Raw genomic sequence first — 16260 nt, forward strand, 5'->3', positions numbered from 1 at the left:
AGCGGCGCCAGTTGAATTTTGGATTCTGGTCCATGACGCCAACCGCTCAACTGCCGAGCTGCGGCCCCTCAGCGCAGTTTGAAAGTGCTCTCGCCCACCACAAAGTATACAGCATGTTACCTCCGTAGAGACACACCCAGACGGTTGGAATATGACATGGACACAAACAGCGAGACTGGTAGCCATTGTCCCTATCTCAGGTCTTGTACAGAAGTCCAAAAGCATGCAGCTATACCGCCATATTCTAGCCCGTGAAACTGCCATCACCATAACCATCCGGCCATCCCTAAGCCTCCGTACCACCTCGCTGTTCTATGAGTCGTGATAACAGGATAATCCGTACAGATGAATCCCCTCAAATGTCAAAGTCCCGACAGTCCCCGAGGTAGCTGCATACAACTCCTTTTTGATGACTCGCCATACGTGCTAAGTCCCAGTGTCGATGATGGTTATTGATATTTTCCCCTTCGCGCAAACGCCAGGAATCCATACCCATCTTCAACTCTGTTCGTCTCCGTTGATAAAGTCGTCAAAATGTTTCGAGACGTTTTCTCCGTCCTCCAAGTCCGCATGGTCGTTCACCGAATCATTGCTCGCAGTTCGAATCATATCGAGTGCCTCACTCGCGTGACTGGCCTCTTGTTCCAGACTCGGCACAGGATCGTTACTCGTGTCCGCATCTGGATTCGTCATGTCCATGAACATATGGTCGTATTCACCCCCTCCCGAAGGAGAGCCCTCCCTGGCAGAGTTGGCGGCACTCGCAGATGCATTGGCTAGTCCACTCCGTATATCGTCGTCGGCATCCAGACCCAACCCAGTACCCGATCGGAACATGGGGAATGACGGGTCGTGGTTTCGTCCTTCCGAGCCATCTCCACCAAATGTGGGCATCATCGGATCCCTCAACTCTTCATGTGGTGCTTCGCGAGTGGGGCTGAACAATGAGGGCGAGTTGGGTGAGAAGGGAGAAGGTCGACGTTCTGCAAAGGATGAGCCTGACATGTAGCCAGGCTCAAACGCCCTGCTTGGGCCAGTATGATCGTTGGATCCTTGCCTCTGCATGGCAGACGAGCCTTCGGCGTTTCCACCGTTATGACTTGGGCTCGCAGTGGAGCCCGGAGCTGACGGTGATTGCGTCGACGGCTTCGGAAGCAAAGGTCCAGTGACAAACGATTCTTGCGTCTTTCTCCGCACATAGGTCTTTGTCCGTAAATGTGCTGGTAGGTCCTCGGGTTTCTCGACTCCCAGCTCCTTCATCAACTTCTGCTGCTTTGTCGGTCGGGGCTTTCGTGTCGACAAACTTTGGTCCAAAATAGGCGGGGGTTCGGGAGCAATGGGCTGCCATTTGTGCAGCTCCTGCCGTAATACATTGGTCTCAAATGCCAGGAGGACCTCTGCGCCCTCAATCTTGCGGAGATAAAAGAGCATTTCTGGCATCTCCTCAATTGTCCTACAAAGTTGACTGCCAGTCGTGTATCGCATGAGGAACTCCCGAAATGCCTGCGCTTTATCGATTATTCGCTTGAGCAGTTCTTCTTCCTCCGGTTGAAATGGGAGATCCTGGATTTCATCCTGCCAGATTTGTAGGTCTTCAAGTTTCGGTCGGGCTGCATCGCGAGGAATCTTGACTCGCCAATCGCAAATAGGACAGGTAAACATCTCACACTCCTTGACCTTTCCTCTGGCAAGCTTGAGACATTTGGCATGGTACCTGAAGGAGTATTAGTCGGACCACAATAAATAGGCGATGCCACTCACCAGTCATGACAGATTTCGCATTCGATCATAAGCCCCGCCTCGGGTTGACGACAAATACAGAAAACAGGTTTCTCCTCGTCGCCGAGTGCGCCCTTCTCCTGACCCTCGATGGGCGTGGCTTCTCGTGACGCGGGCTCAACCGGCGGCCTGAACGTATCATTCAGGTCGAAGCAGTAGTTGTTTTTCTCCTCCACAAACTTCATGTGTTGTTCCAGTATGTGAAGCGGAGCATTGGCCTTGCCGAAGAGTTTCTTGCCCCGTCTCATCCAATCTTCATGTCGTCTCAATTCTTTCTCCAAGTCGGAGGCGCCGTGAGGTTTCCCATTTAGATCCTCAAAGCTCTTGACGACATCCCTGACGTGCGCATACATTGGACGCTTTCGGAAGTCTGGATCGTGGCTTCGTTCGACCAAAGTTATGATCTGGCGTTTTGCCTCGCGATTCTTGGCCAGAATGACATCCATCTGCTCCAAAGTCTCCTTGTTGACAGGGAAAACCTGATTCTGCACTTGAGAATGTAGTGATTCCAGCTGGGGATAGTGGACATCCTCGGCTGCCATGACTTCTTTTGCTTTGATCTCCCAGAACTCGCCTTGTCTCACCACTTCAGTCAGAAACAAGACTTCTGGCATCTGTAGAGAGATTTCCAGTTCCGAAGTGCGCTTAAGAAGCTCTTTGCAATCATCAAGTGTCTTTGATTGAACATCTTTCTGAACTTGTCGGACTTCTTCAAGCCAGTGGGTGCGCGCGTGAACTTGCTCCAAGTTTGTGAGTTCAGGCATAGCAGCCATGAAGCCGCGACCTTCTTCGAGCAGACCCTCTAACTCGTCGGAAGTAGCTTGGTGCTGGCCTGTGAGGATGCGGTTCACACTCGCCCGCCATTCATCGACAACGGTGACCTTTTCTCTCAAACTTTCCAGCTGAGGGGCACTGAACCCGAGCAGTTCTCCATCTTCGATCAGCTCCTTCATGCGTTCCACGGTGAGTTGTGGCTCGCTGTCCTTGTCCTCTGGCCGGCCGGTCCGAAGGGAAGATCGACGCCAGGCCTTCTCATTCTTTCGTCTGTTTTGCTGCTTCCTGGTGAGATACTGGTTCGCCTCTTCCACCCATTGGTCGCACTTCTTGACAAAATCGGCTAGATCATCTAGACCCTTCAGCGTATGTGGTATCTTCTCACCTTCTGTCAGTAGCGTATGCATAGACTTGAGCGCAGGCCGAGCTTCGTTGGCCAGTAGGGCCTCTACTTTTGCCTCCCATGCTTCAGGTACGTTTGCTTTGTCCACCACTTTCTGGACAATATTGCTCAACTCTTGGTTGGTGTAGCGGACCAGAAGACTGTGGTTGGGTCCCCTCAGCCTTTCACTAGGAGAGTCAGAGCAGCAATCAGACACTTCAGGATGCAAAAGGCATGTGACTTTGCCACTGCGGTGGCACCGAAATTGTGAAAGGTAGGAAAATGCCTTGCAATAGCAGCACTGATATTCTTCCTCTTCAAGCTCGGCGTTCTCGATCTTGATGATGAGGCCGCAGGACTCGGATGGCTCAGGAGCCAATGTATCGAACGTACAGTCGTCGTGGGGAAAATGCCGCTTGTGCATTGCCACAAAACTTTGACGCTCGGCCAATTCTCGAGTTCGAGTTCGCTCAAGCGCAGGTCCCAGCCACTTCGCGGTCTTAATTGTTGTATCTGACGCCGCGGCGGTGAAGAGGAGCTCATCATGCGAGAAGCATGGTTGACGGCGGAATTCCTGCAGTCGCTGCACGCCCAACTCGCCAAACTCTTCCCAGTCGGCAGGCGCAAAATTAACAGCTTCGTTGAAGTTGAAACCATGATTGAATCCCGCATGGTAAGCTTGAGGGAATGTGATTACGAATTGACCTGCCCGTTGGTCGAGGGCGTAAACCTCAACCCCCGCCTTTCTCAGTTGATGTGGTGGAAGAATGGTGACCAACTGAAAAAGTAAATCAGGTTGGGTCTCAAACAATTCTGGCACTGCTTTTCGCATTGCATCTTCGAAACGATACGCGTCCTTGCCAGGAATGCCGTACCAAGTTTTGGTCGCACCAAAGTGTTGGTAATTTGCCGAATATGCATAGTGATCCTCATTGTGCCAGCAAAACGTCGAGAAACACATGCCCACATACAGCCACGGGACCGTCATCCCGGATATGTCACCCTTGATGTGTCTGAACAACGACTCTTCGAGGAAGGGCATGACGTTCAAGTTCCATGGGCTCTTCGAATATGGATTGAGAGGGTTCTTCTCCACTGTAGGGAAACCGCTGCCATGAGTTGTCGAGTGAATGTCTGCACCGTACTCAACTTCGACTGACTCGGTGATGTCTTCGACTAGTCTCCAGAATTCACGTTCGACATCGTCCTCGGTTGGCTTTCTTGGCGTATTAGAAACAGGGTCGAAGGGCATTCGGGCAGAAAAGTAATGCTCTTTGAAGTTGTTGGCCTTCTCTTGAAATTGCTTCAAAGAGTAGACGCTGCCTTCCTCGAAACCATAGTCATTTGTCCCAACCAGGCATTTCGAACAGTGCCAGTCATACTCGGGCATATGGCTCAAAGGTGGTTCCACACAATGCTTGTGGTAGCCCGTATCGCAGCTATCGCAAACAAGGATGCTCTCCTTGTTTTCTGACTTGCCGCACTTCTCACATTTCTCGCCATGTCTCCGGGGTGCCGTTTTGGTGCGCACTTGGGGGGTTGTCGGGCGCATGGCAGGAATATGGTTGCCCGGAATTGTGGGCATACCATCTTTCTTCGGCCTCTTGCTCCGTCTGCCATTTGCTGCATCGCCTTCGCCATCGAGTCCCTCCGAGCCGGACTCACCATTGAGACTATCATGGCTCAAAGTCCTCTTCAGAGGGTTCGGTGTCCCATTCGGTATTGAACTACCAGTTGAGTGTATCGTCGTGATTGTCGGCCCATTGATGGCGGGGAAGGATGAAGCCGGACTTTGAGTTGATGGCGGCAGGCCGTTGACTTCTTTCTTGACCGGAGGAGGTGGGAGGGTATTGACGGCCGTAAAACCTGAAGGGTTGTTTACCGCAGTGAAACCACTGTTGACTGCAGTGAAGCCCGAGGATGATACTGGTCGTGATTGAGCGGCAGGGGGTACCAAGGTTACGGGTGGCTGCTGCTGCGATGGGCCCGGAGAATTCTGTATTTGGGGAGTTAGAGGTCTTGCGGGCTGGGTCTTTGGAGAATCTGCTGCCATGACAGGCGGAGCAGACTGTGATGAAGGAGGTGGGTGGGTGACCATGGGCTGATGGGGCATGACCGAGGGCGAGTACGCTCCACCATGTTCGTTGTCGAGCTGCTGCTGAACGCCGGGTTTGGCATACTTCAGCCATTCCTCATAGGGATGTAGCCATCGCTGATAGGAATTCTTGAGGGACGTGGATAGTGATGACATGATCTTCCCACTATATCCCAAATCTCTCCCAATCTCAGCCCACTTCTTGTCCTTGCAGACCCGTTCGAAGCCACCTCTGACTTCGACGGCTTTCTTGAGTTTATAAAGGTCAAGCGGACGCTTATCTACCGAGGGAAACCGATTGAGGTGTGCGCCATATTGTTTGTGAAATTTGGCCAGCTGGTCTAGGTAGTTGAGATTTGTGCGGTTCCCTGCGAAATATGTCAGAAGAGATACATCGCCCAGACTCTAAGAAAGCCCACCTCCTTCGACCAGGTTGATCTCCTGGCGCCGAGTGCGGAAATGGAAGCGCTATGATCCGTTAGCAAAGCAGTTCCGGCCCGACATTCCTTGAATGGCTCACCTCTGTATCAATGGCGAAATCTGGATTCCAGTTGTCTGGAGGGATGATCTTGCAAATACCGTATTTTCTGGCCTTCTCCGATATACTGCGAATATACTCCATCGGATCACGAAATTCTGCCTCTGTAGGTCGGAAAGTTGGGGCTTCGGGTAGGTCATGAAGTCTCCTTCTCGCTGGGGGATCGCGACTGTAGGCATGGCCCTTGCGCTCGACGGTTCGCAAATCAAGAGGTGGAGCACGGCGGGCACTGTATGGAAACGAGGGCGTGGTCATGGTGGCAGGAGGAGCACCGTTCATTCTCGGAGCGCTTGATGATGGCTTCACAGTCGCAGCCGGTGGTGCGACACCACCAGTCGAAGGTGGAGCGACCATGACTGCGACAGGTGGGAAAGCCCGCTCAAGCTGCGGGATATGCTTATTCGGATAATCGTAATTGTACAGGGAGGATTCGGAGGACCGTCGAGTCTAATGGACTTGATACCGAGAGCGACGGTAGATGAGAGCTTTTGGAATTGGTTGATATTGATATCGAACAGGAAAATCGCGAAAAACGAGCGGCAGGGCGGGTTGACAGGTGAGTTTGCCTTCGGGCAGCCTTGTAGAGGGACAAGGAATGGATCGCAGGGTTAGCCTTGAACTCTGAGCTTGAGGAGCGGCATGCTAAGTGCCAGAAGAGCACTTTGAGACGCAGTGGCTCACATGCGGAGTGAGAAAAGTGCCTAGTCACAAGAGCACGGGTTGTGGTGTGAGAGGAAGGATATAGGTCGAGAGGGTCGAGAGACAAGTACCAAGTGGATAGATGGGGATCGTCGGGCAAGCGCGAGAGAGAATCAAGAAGAGGCTCCAGATGCTCTCCAAGGGCAAAGAGCCGGAGCCAGACTCGATTGGCTGCTGCGGTGTCTTTGCTGCTGGGCCTCGCTGGGTGGCTCGGAGGCTTGTTCAATGCTGCCAAACTTGCCAAGGCTCTTGGCATTGTGCCCCCCCTCGTCTCCGGCCACGTGATGGCTTCTTCCCGCTTCTGTCAACAACGCAGGAGAACGAGATACTGGCCATTGATCAACACACATTCCTCGGTGTTAGAACGAGACAGTCCTCGGCTTCCCTGCAAGTCTAAACGCCATGCACATCAGACCCATGAATCCAAACCCTCTTGTTTGTTGATGGGACTGGCCGACGACTGGCTGCCACCAATCACGAGTCACTAGGCGCGGTATCTTTGCTACCTTTGCTAAATGCCCCAAGCGTCCCGCCTGGATTTACGGCAGGTCGACCTGGTCTCCAAGTGATTCAAGTCGAAGATGGATATCAAGCCCATTCCCGCGTTTTACTGCTGCTATCTCCTCCGCTCCACCGTGCGGCACTCTAGCCTCTACATCGGTTCCTCACCAGACCCAGCACGTCGGCTGGCTCAGCACAATGGTCGAGTCCAAGGCGGGGCCGTGCGCACTTCTCGGGCAAGTCTTCGTCCCTGGGAAATGGCCTGTATCGTCGCCGGGTTCCCCTCCAACATTGCAGCTTTGCAGTTTGAGTGGGCATGGCACAATGCACATTTAACACGCCATATTTCCCCAGAGCAGCGCCTCTCCTTTGCCACCACCCGAACCAAGACCTCTAGGACGGGGAAAGTCACCAAACGACCAGGGCGGCCCAGAACTTCTTTGATTGACAAGTTATCAAATCTCCACCTGCTGCTGCGAGCGCCCTATTTCTCCAAATGGCCACTTGAAGTCCGCTTCTTCAGTGAGGATGTGTACCGTTCGTGGTCAACCTGGTGCGGACGCGTCGATACTCAAATCAGACCGGGAATCAGTGTGCACTTTGACCCGGCAGAACCGAAGCCCCAACAGCCGGAAGAGGTGGAGTTCACCTCTGCTCAGCCTCGGCCGAATCAGAGGAAGAGAAAGGCTGATTTGATCGGGAAGGGCGGTGTTGAAGGCGTCGATTCAACATACGCCCGGCTGAAAGGCGTCTTTGAAAAGAGTCGATTTCTTCTCGATGAAGATGATACTCGGAATTGTTCTGTATGTGCAGAGACGATCGATCTCCGTAAGAGCATCTTCGTCATTTGTCACACGCACAACTGTCAGAGCATGTCCCATGTTAGATGTCTAGCCGACGAATCTCTGAAGAAAACACAGTCAGCCTCGCCAGTCGTCCCAGAAACTGCAACGTGTCCAAGCTGTCGACAGGAGCATGCTTGGCTGGAATTAATGCAGCAGGTCACCCTTCGAAATAGAGGTATAAAGGAGGTTCAAAGGCTCATGGGCAAGAAGGGTAAGAGCTCGGCGACGGCAGCAGAGATAATGGAGACCGAGAGCGAAGAAGAAGTCGATCTGTCGGAAAGTGAAGAAGAAGAGCTCACCGCAAAAAGAGTAGTGGATGAGGAGGCTGAGCTGAGCCTTGGCGATGGTGATGAGGAAGACAGGATGTCCCTTGCATCCGCAGATTCCTTCACAAGCGTGGCGTCCAATGCGTCGAGTGGGCTGACGGTTAGGCCTTCCGCTGGCGCAGATGGCACTAGGAGACTCCAAATAGTCATTGAAGATAGCGAAGATGAAGGATAACCATCTCAACCCTACGTTCAGTACAATCCCCGTTTCTCAGGACCTCTTGTCGAGCAGTGGACCCAGCTTCTGCAGGCCGCCAGACACAAGACCATCTTCCACGGTCGATCCTTGAACAATTGACAGGATTTCGGCGGCGACGGCGTCCATCGTTCTTCCAGCGTCAACCTGATAAATGGCGACTCCATCGAGTCTGGCGAACAATTCCTTGAACAAGGTTCGGACACGAGATTGCATTTCTTCTTTCTCGTACCGCTCGGCGCCATAGCCTCCCCGTTTGGCAGCGTCAGCAGAAGAGATATCCAAAAAGAACAGCAAATCAGGCTTCAAGAGGCCGATTTCGGGCGACCACGCCCATTCAATTGAGAGGTCCGGGTTCTGTTTCGCCGCCGAATAGACGGCTCCAGAAAAAGAATATCGGTCGACTATCACGTTGACACCGGACAGAAGGTCAAACGAAATAGATTTGATCGCTTCCCACCTGTTGGCACTGAAGATCAAGTGGATAGAATGGTCATCCTGTTGAGCTTCGCCAGTTAAATAGCTATTGATCATCTGGCCCGTGGGCGTGGCTCGATCTACCCCGAGAAAAATCAGCCGATGAGCTTTTCTAGATGAATGATCTTTGGGTTGGACAGACCCGGAAACTTGACATAGCGGACCTTCAGACCTTGCGACTGGAATTGCTCGAAGAGGCGTTGGCACTGACTGGACTTTCCAGAGCGATCAAGGCCTTCAACTACAATGAGTCTGCCGCGTGTCGACATGGTAGTGGCAGATTCTATCTGACAGGCTCCGAATCATGCAGCTGGATCAGTCTGCGGAACAGAAGTACACGTAACAAGCTGAGGTTGAGGATAGTGAGAAGTTCAAACCGTGGCTGGGTCAGCGAGGCCATGGCGCACTTCTCAATGGTACTTGTGCTCCGCACTACTCAAATCTACGGTCGATGTATAGCGATGGAAATGCAAATGCCTTCCGTCAATTCACCTGGACACAAAATCTACCACACACTTGTCGACAAGCCACCAAACCATGCAACCATGGATTGTGTAAATGGTGCTTCGCTTGCTCAGCTCCCGGACGAGATGTTCAAGTTTGTCCTTCAGCAGGCGTCCACGCCAGAATGCGCGGGCAGGCTGGGCCATTTGACGCTTCGTGGGCGACACCCGATCTCGACACCACACTATGTCGCCCCAACTTCTCGGGGCGTGATTCCTCACCTATCACAAGATAATCTGCAGAAGCACACCAATATCTCGGCTGTCTACGTGCCCTTGGAAGACTGTACGTTCCCAACTTTCAGCGTCAAGCTGGATTGCTGACTTACGTGGCTTACAGTTGGTGGATAGTCATTGAAAAGTCGAACGCGAATGCGCCTCTTTACAGCACCCCTGTTCAAAATGGGGAGTCTCCATTACGGCAGTATATTGGCCTGCCCGACAGATATCTGTCCATATTTGGCCTGCGCAGAGTCCCAAACATACCTTGTCCTGCGCACAACACGAATTCGTCGGTGGCGATTTCGACGTCAGTTGGATTCAGGTTCCTCGACGTCGAGCAGTATCACGAGGCGATCAGAAGGTTGAAAGCCGACATTTCCACCAGCATCCCTGATCTGATCAGCACGGAGACCGCGAGCGCCAAGAGAATAGAAAAAAGCGTGGACAGGACACATGCATGGTTGCGAGATTTCGTGGAGAGCACAGAGGAAGAGGAAGGTCTTCCCTTCTTCGCGGCAATACCACCGCATGAAACACAGCTTCTGTCCTTGTATCTTTCAGATCTGAAGGACGAATACAATCCTCACATATCCGGACTGTGCGTCTATTCGCCCTCGACGGTGGTTGGGTTGCCAGAAGCGCTCAGAGAGATACCGATAATATGTCTTAATGACCCTTCATCGCCACAAGCAGTACTCGCAGCAATCATCGCCGGAGTCGATTTCTTGACAGTACCCTTCGTGACACGGTCATCAGAACATGGGATCGCCTTGTCATTCACCTTTCCGGGCTCTTTGGACACTCCCAATCAACCTCTCGGAATTGATCTTTGGTCCACAACACACGCCACTGACCTCTCCCCCTTGAGTCCCCGTTGCACCTGTTACACCTGCACACGCCATCACCGGGCGTATGTGCACCATCTCCTCCAAGCGAACGAAATGCTCGCGTGGACGCTCCTGCAGATCCACAATTTCTCCGTCATCGATGCCTTCTTCTCTGCCGTCCGCCAAAGCATGCAGAAGCAGACATTCGAGGACGACACGAGGACATTCAGTCGTGCATATGAATCCGAGTTGCCGGAACGGACTGGCCAGGGACCGAGAGTGAGAGGGTATCAGATGAAGAGCGTTGGTAGGGGCGAGCCGAAAAAGAATCCCAAGGCGTACGGGAAGTTGGATGATCAGGTGGAGAAACTCGCAGAGTCGGAGAGCGGCGTCGCCACGCCGGACGGGGATGCAAATGATATTGAAACACATGGGTTAGCGAAGAAGGTGGAATGAATAGAGTTATCCCTCTTCTCTCACACACACAGAGAGAATCCGAGCATGAATATGATCCCAATACATGCAGAATCATTGGAGCGACTCAAGTAGTATACCAGATTCAATCCCCGTCGTCCTACAGGTTTCTCACCGCATCTCTCAACAGCGGCCCGACTTGCTTGCGACTCTTGCTCGTGTCTCCCATCCACCAGATCTTCCAGCGACCCTTGTCGCCGAACTTTCTCGTAAGCCCCTCGGTGAGTCCCTTGACCTCGCCCTCCCCGTCGCTGCTTCCGCCGGGGCCGCCATCTCCAGCCGCAGCGGCGGCAGCTGAAGCAGACCAGTCGGACAAGCGTAGCTCGTCGCGGCCGCGTGCCTCGAACGCGTCGATCGCGCCCTCGACGGCTTCGTCCAGGGCCAGCACGGCGACTTCCTTGCGCCCGTCGCCCGTGCGCGTGAGCATGCAGAACACGCCCAGCCGGCGGGCGGGGTCGGTCGCGAAGGCCTCGATCTCGGCGAGGAAGGCGTCGACGGCGCCGGTGCCGGCGTGCGCGACGAGCCAGGAAAGCGGCTTCACCAGGCTGGAGATGCCGATGTTGATTTCCTTGCCACTACCACCACCACCACCACCACCACCACCACCACCGCCGCCAGAGCTGGAGCCGGAGGTGCGCTCAGTCCAGGCCTTGTAGTCGCGATCAAACACCTCCTGCATCGTCAGAAGGTCCAGGGAGTTGGCCTTTGCGGTCGCGATGCAGGAGAAGAAGGCGTCGCGGTCCCACTCCGCCATCCCCGCCGGGGCGGATTGCCGTGCGGGCTGTGACGATCGCGGCGATGAGGCGGCGTCTCTATGGCCCGTGCCTGTCGTTGCGATCACGGATTCCAAGAACCGCACGACTTCCCGGTCCGTGTCAGAGCATTTGTCGCCCTTGGCCCGCAGTTTCCAGGTGTCGATGAGGATCGGGGCGAGGGCGAGTCTGGATATCTGTTGGAGCACCTCCGGGTCGATGTGCGGTGTGTTTGGGCCCTGTTCGTCCGGCTGCTCGCTCGAGCAGGAAGGCCACATCCCCCGCTCGCGGAAGTGCGTGACCACAAGGCTGGTGCAGCTCCCGATCCCTGTCGTGACGATCCGTGGATCTGCATCCTGGGCGACGTAGTTTTCGTCGACGTGGTGGTCGATGCAGCCCGAGACGGTAAATCTGGCCGATATCGCTTCGTCTGACAGGCCAGGTATTGACGGAGAGTTGTGGTCGACCAGGAAGAGGGATTGTTTCTCCGTCGCATCTGAGGGCTGTGATTCGGAGTTCTTGGAGTCGGTGAAGAGCTTATGTAGCTCTGATCCCTCATCAGCCTTAATGTCCGCGATGGTGACAAGTTCCTTCAGTGCATCAGTCTTGCCCTGCTCCCGCCCCTCTTTGCCAACGGTGTCAGGCGACTCCCCCAGCGCCAATCGCAGTGCGACTCCAAACTCGGGCCGAAGTCTCCATAGGTCGCTTGCTCTGACGGACGGGAGATTCAACAGCGGAATGTAAATGGGTCTCCTGGCGTAAGCCGCATCGTTTTCAGCCAGGTTGTAGCAAAAGGAGGTAACCACGGCGGAGACGAAGCTGTCCAGGTCCGCCGAGGGATTGCCCATTACCAGGACAGGTTTCGATGATGTGCCATTGGCAGAATGCGAAGACTTTGAAGACACGCTGCTGTTAAGGGCCAGGCTCCTCATGCGCGAGAAGTAAGATGTCATAGACCGCATTTCACAGTCGTCGTTTCGGTGATGGTCACCCGCGCGAAGGCTAGACATCGAGAGAGGTTTCTTTTGAGCTGCAGGAGGAATAGTATTCCATTCAATTATCGCGATGATATGAAGACGAGACCAGCGAGAATAAGAGTATGCAATGGTGCAAGTGTCGCGGATTGCTCTGGAGAAGCTCTATGAACACGGTGAGGAGAGTCCAAAGGAAAAAGGAAAATGACAGCCTCGTCGTCGATCGTGACGTAAGGCTGATGCCGAGTAGTGCCCGGTTACCAATCCAGCGCGTCCGTTGCCGGTGTATGCGAATCCCTAGTCTCTTCACAATAATATGGTAGATTTGTTACATCTAATCTGCACATCGTATCCTGCTGCTGGAAACAGACCTCAAAGGCATCACCGACCACGGACATTGCAAACAACCAGCATCCCCACCATCCACAAATACTGGGCCCAAGGCTCCTCAAGGGTCTGATCTATATCTTCTCGCACCATTCCCGATTCGTTCCCGTACTCGGATTTGCGTCAGCGAACTGCGCCAGTCTAACCCGAGTCGTCGATATCAACAACTGGGGTTACCTGGTATTGCCCGTCCCCGGTGGCAAGGCAGAACCCGCACGGCATCGGAGAGCATGATATAGGCAAAGTGGTACGATCACTGGCTCCCCGTCTCGAACAGACCGAGCCATTTTGGCCCGGACAAACCAATCCTGGTTGCTTCGGCTGGTCTATTCATCCGTTGTGGCTTTCCTGCCTGCCTCTTTCGGTCATTTGGGGCGAGCAGCGAATAGTTCCAGCTCCGCCAGCCATATTAACATATACGGGATAACCTCGTGTCCACAGCCCCAGAAAGTCATGGGAAAGATGGACCATGATTTACGGCCGCAGGATTACGAGTTTCGTGGCTTTATCTGTCTACTGCAGTGGATCGAATGCGTGGTGTGAAATAGCAAGGCAGACCAGTAAAAGCGGTACGACTAGCACCTGCACTGCACCTCCAAGCACGTACACGGGGGTATAAATATGGCTGGAGTCCTCTTGAGACTATTTCCCTCAAGTCAGCCGACACGAACAAATCACAAGTCTTCAATAACCCAATCAGACACTCCGAAGCACAGACTTATATCCTCCTTAAGAGACACGAGAAGCTATGCAGTGGCTTGTGACAGGTTGCAGCACAGGCTTAGGCCTCGAGATTGCGCGGGCGGCTCTGGAAGCTGGGCAGAAGTGTATCGCCACATCCCGCAACCCAGCCAGCTCTCCTGGTGCGGTCGAGGACATTGAGAAACTTGGCGGTATTTGGGCGAAACTGGACGTTTCTGCTCCAAGCCTTGAGAGTGAAATCAAGGAGATTGTCAAAGAACACGGACCCATAGACGTTGTGGTGAACAATGCCGGGTACGCAGATGGCGGACCTTTAGAGACGATGGAGTAAGTCGTTCTTGATTCTACCCCCACCGCAACCCAGCACCTACGAAGGAAGATCGCTGACTGCCATTCCCTGCTGACAGCCTCGACAAAGCCCGTCAACTGTTTGAGACGAACTTCTGGGGCCCTATCCGTATCATTCAAGCACTCGCTCCATCCATGAGGAGCCGACACTCTGGGGTTATCGTCAATATCTCTAGTGCGGTCAATTGGAATGCTCCTCCTGGAGCAGCTGTGTATGCCGCGTCCAAGTTTGCGATCGAGGGCGTGTCCGAGGCATTGGCCACTGAATTGTCGCCCTTCGCGGTCAGGGTTTTGATTGCCGAGCCAGGCGCGATGAAGACTAGCTTTTACGATCTGAAGAAGATGGGGATGCCACCCATTGCAGATGCTTATAAGGGAACTGTCACCGAGTACGTGCTGCAGGCTATTGCAGGGCTGCATGACGGAGCGCCACAGGACCCAAAGAAGACCGCTGAGGCGATTGTGAAGGAGGTATTAGAGCCATCGTCTGACCCGATGATCTCGAGAATGCCATTGGGCAAGGAGTCGTCTGGCGGAATGAGGAAAAGAGGACAGCAATATGTCGAGATAGCCGACAGCATGGAAAAGGTGGCCGCAGCTTGCGATTTCTAATGTAAGCCGTCCCCGACGGACTTCGAGCCATGAGACTCGTGTCTAGGGAAGATGGTGCTTGTCTCAGGAAAGATGCAACCGTTCTCTCATTCGAAGACCTTTCACCTCTTACCACAGGGGAAGCTCCGAGCTGAGGTGGGTGGATTCAACTGCCAATGGGCGTGGCTCGGCTCCGACTTCTCCTATCTCTTTTGCTTGCTGAGCTTTGAGGATCGCCTCCCAGCCAGAAGGACTTAACGCATAATTGCTCACGCTGCTCTTGTCGAGATACTTCGCTACCCGTCCGCCCCCGAGCAATACTAAGCTCGTAAAGACACACAAAAAGACAGCGCTCAGCGGATCGTCTCTGACTGGTGTCAGCTCCTCCGTCGAGTTGGCATACTCGCCGAGACCAAGTAGAGCGGTGAAGATCTCGAGAAGCAAGGCGAATCTTCCGCTCTCCACGGCTTTCATAGCGGCTAGGACGAATTGATGTGTGTTGATGTTCTCTATTCCACATACAGGACTCGGCGGAATGGGCCTGATAGTCTCGGCCCTTCGAGCGGAGGTGGATATGCTCAGTAGTGATTCGACGAGATCCACACCCGCCTCGAAAGCATTCATCGGCTCAGTAATCCGGGGGTTCACGTCGATGTAATATGGTATTCCCTCCACAAGGATTGCGTCGATGGACAAGGCAGCATCGTACTTCAAGAACGCACCAAGCTTCTTCATATCGTCCTCGAACACAGGAAGTGGAAGAGACGTCTTTTTGGCAGCTCCTCCCGAAGGACCTTCGCGAGCACGTAGGCATGCATGCCAGCTCAACAGTCTCCCACCCGAAAACACTCCTTCTACCATCACGAGCGGCCCAGCCACCGCCTTTTGAACGAGCAGTCGACCATTGTTGCGAAATGCACCGCTATCATCAAATTCTTGACCAACACGGGCTAGGTCTTCAGCCGTCTTCGCAAATCTGACGCCTTTGCTAGCTGTGCCGATGGGGGTCTTGACAAAGGCAGGCAATAGGCCGATCTGGCCTCTCAACTCGTCAGCCGTGCCCACGGAGACGGTCTCTGGTTGGAGCAGTGATGCTTGTTGGAGTGTGCGGGAGGCCGAGATCTTGTCTATAACACGACTGACGGCTTCAAAAGACGGTACAGCGATACCCACTCCCAGATTCCTTATCTGGTCGACCTCCGCTGAGAGAACAGCTACTTGCTCTTGCGTGCAAATGATGGTCTTGATCTTTTCCCGGATCATGACTTGGAGCGCGGACTGGAGCCATTTGTAGGGATCTGGTCCGAACTGCGGCACAAGATGTGTCTTTTTGACCCATCCCGTGACTTTGGTAAGGGAGAGTCCCGGTGCGCAGAGGACGTGCACTTCGTCGCCTTTGCGGCCAAGAATCGTCGCCACTTGTCTGGAGGTCAAGCCCGATCCGTCAGAAAGGAGGACCTTCATGATCTCTAAAATGGGCCGTGTAGATGAGCGGTTCCGCCTCAATGCGCAATGGTCAGACTCCGTTTGTGAGCTCGTGTCTCCGCCAGCTCATATTGTCGCTAATGGCATACGGAAGTAAAAAAAGGTTAATTCAAGCACTGGGTGAGCGATGATGCAACAGACAGGTATATATGCTCAATTTTGCCATCCACGACAGTCCCGGTATCCGTCTTCAAGTCTGGTTTAAAAAAGGGTTGCATAAGGCGGACAACTGTTCAGATCGTGTTGGCTCGTAAGCTGAAGAGGCATTGCAATCATACGACGCTAGTTCTATTGCCCATTTGGATGTGTTGTCGTCTTCCGAGGATGGGATGACAGTCTGAAAGGTGGTCTGATTGTTGCAGATCCCGACCAAAGTCTGCCCG

General features: G+C 53.6%; 7 protein-coding genes across 7 annotated transcripts; 3 read left to right on the forward strand and 4 right to left on the reverse strand.

Annotated features, from left to right (window-relative positions):
• Nucleotides 1-142: 142 nt before the first annotated feature.
• PV07_05545 (uncharacterized protein) lies at nt 143-6336 on the reverse strand. The gene is made up of 4 exons (XM_016392453.1): nt 5551-6336; nt 5450-5498; nt 1762-5398; nt 143-1714 (listed from the first exon to the last, which is right to left on the reverse strand). Exons 1-4 carry the CDS (start codon nt 5920-5922, stop codon nt 499-501), a joined length of 5274 nt encoding a protein of 1757 aa, XP_016249972.1. The 5' UTR covers nt 5923-6336; the 3' UTR covers nt 143-498.
• A 257-nt stretch (nt 6337-6593) lies between these two features.
• On the forward strand, nt 6594-8114 carry PV07_05546 (uncharacterized protein; the record flags this gene model as incomplete). Its single annotated transcript, XM_016392454.1, has 1 exon — nt 6594-8114. The coding sequence occupies exon 1, from the start codon at nt 6849-6851 to the stop codon at nt 8112-8114; it is 1266 nt and encodes a 421-aa protein (XP_016249973.1). The 5' UTR covers nt 6594-6848.
• PV07_05547 (thymidylate kinase) lies at nt 6700-8959 on the reverse strand. Its single transcript, XM_016392455.1, has 3 exons — nt 8755-8959; nt 7913-8692; nt 6700-7673 (listed from the first exon to the last, which is right to left on the reverse strand). Exons 1-2 carry the CDS (start codon nt 8879-8881, stop codon nt 8151-8153), a joined length of 669 nt encoding a protein of 222 aa, XP_016249974.1. The 5' UTR covers nt 8882-8959; the 3' UTR covers nt 6700-7673; nt 7913-8150.
• Nucleotides 8960-9132: 173 nt separating this feature from the next.
• Nucleotides 9133-10751, forward strand: PV07_05548 (uncharacterized protein). Its single transcript, XM_016392456.1, has 2 exons — nt 9133-9401; nt 9467-10751. The coding sequence occupies exons 1-2, from the start codon at nt 9158-9160 to the stop codon at nt 10618-10620; spliced, it is 1398 nt and encodes a 465-aa protein (XP_016249975.1). The 5' UTR covers nt 9133-9157; the 3' UTR covers nt 10621-10751.
• On the reverse strand, nt 10623-12546 carry PV07_05549 (uncharacterized protein). Its single transcript, XM_016392457.1, has one exon. It carries the CDS (start codon nt 12398-12400, stop codon nt 10739-10741), a length of 1662 nt encoding a protein of 553 aa, XP_016249976.1. The 5' UTR covers nt 12401-12546; the 3' UTR covers nt 10623-10738.
• Nucleotides 12547-13374: 828 nt separating this feature from the next.
• PV07_05550 (uncharacterized protein) lies at nt 13375-14891 on the forward strand. The gene is made up of 2 exons (XM_016392458.1): nt 13375-13780; nt 13861-14891. Exons 1-2 carry the CDS (start codon nt 13500-13502, stop codon nt 14411-14413), a joined length of 834 nt encoding a protein of 277 aa, XP_016249977.1. The 5' UTR covers nt 13375-13499; the 3' UTR covers nt 14414-14891.
• PV07_05551 (uncharacterized protein) lies at nt 13491-16162 on the reverse strand. Its single transcript, XM_016392459.1, has one exon. The coding sequence runs from the start codon at nt 15854-15856 to the stop codon at nt 14522-14524; it is 1335 nt and encodes a 444-aa protein (XP_016249978.1). The 5' UTR covers nt 15857-16162; the 3' UTR covers nt 13491-14521.
• Between the last annotated feature and the right edge of the window lie 98 nt (nt 16163-16260).

Source organism: Cladophialophora immunda (assembly GCF_000835495.1).
Source record: "Cladophialophora immunda strain CBS 83496 unplaced genomic scaffold supercont1.3, whole genome shotgun sequence".
Lineage (NCBI taxonomy): Eukaryota > Fungi > Ascomycota > Eurotiomycetes > Chaetothyriales > Herpotrichiellaceae > Cladophialophora > Cladophialophora immunda.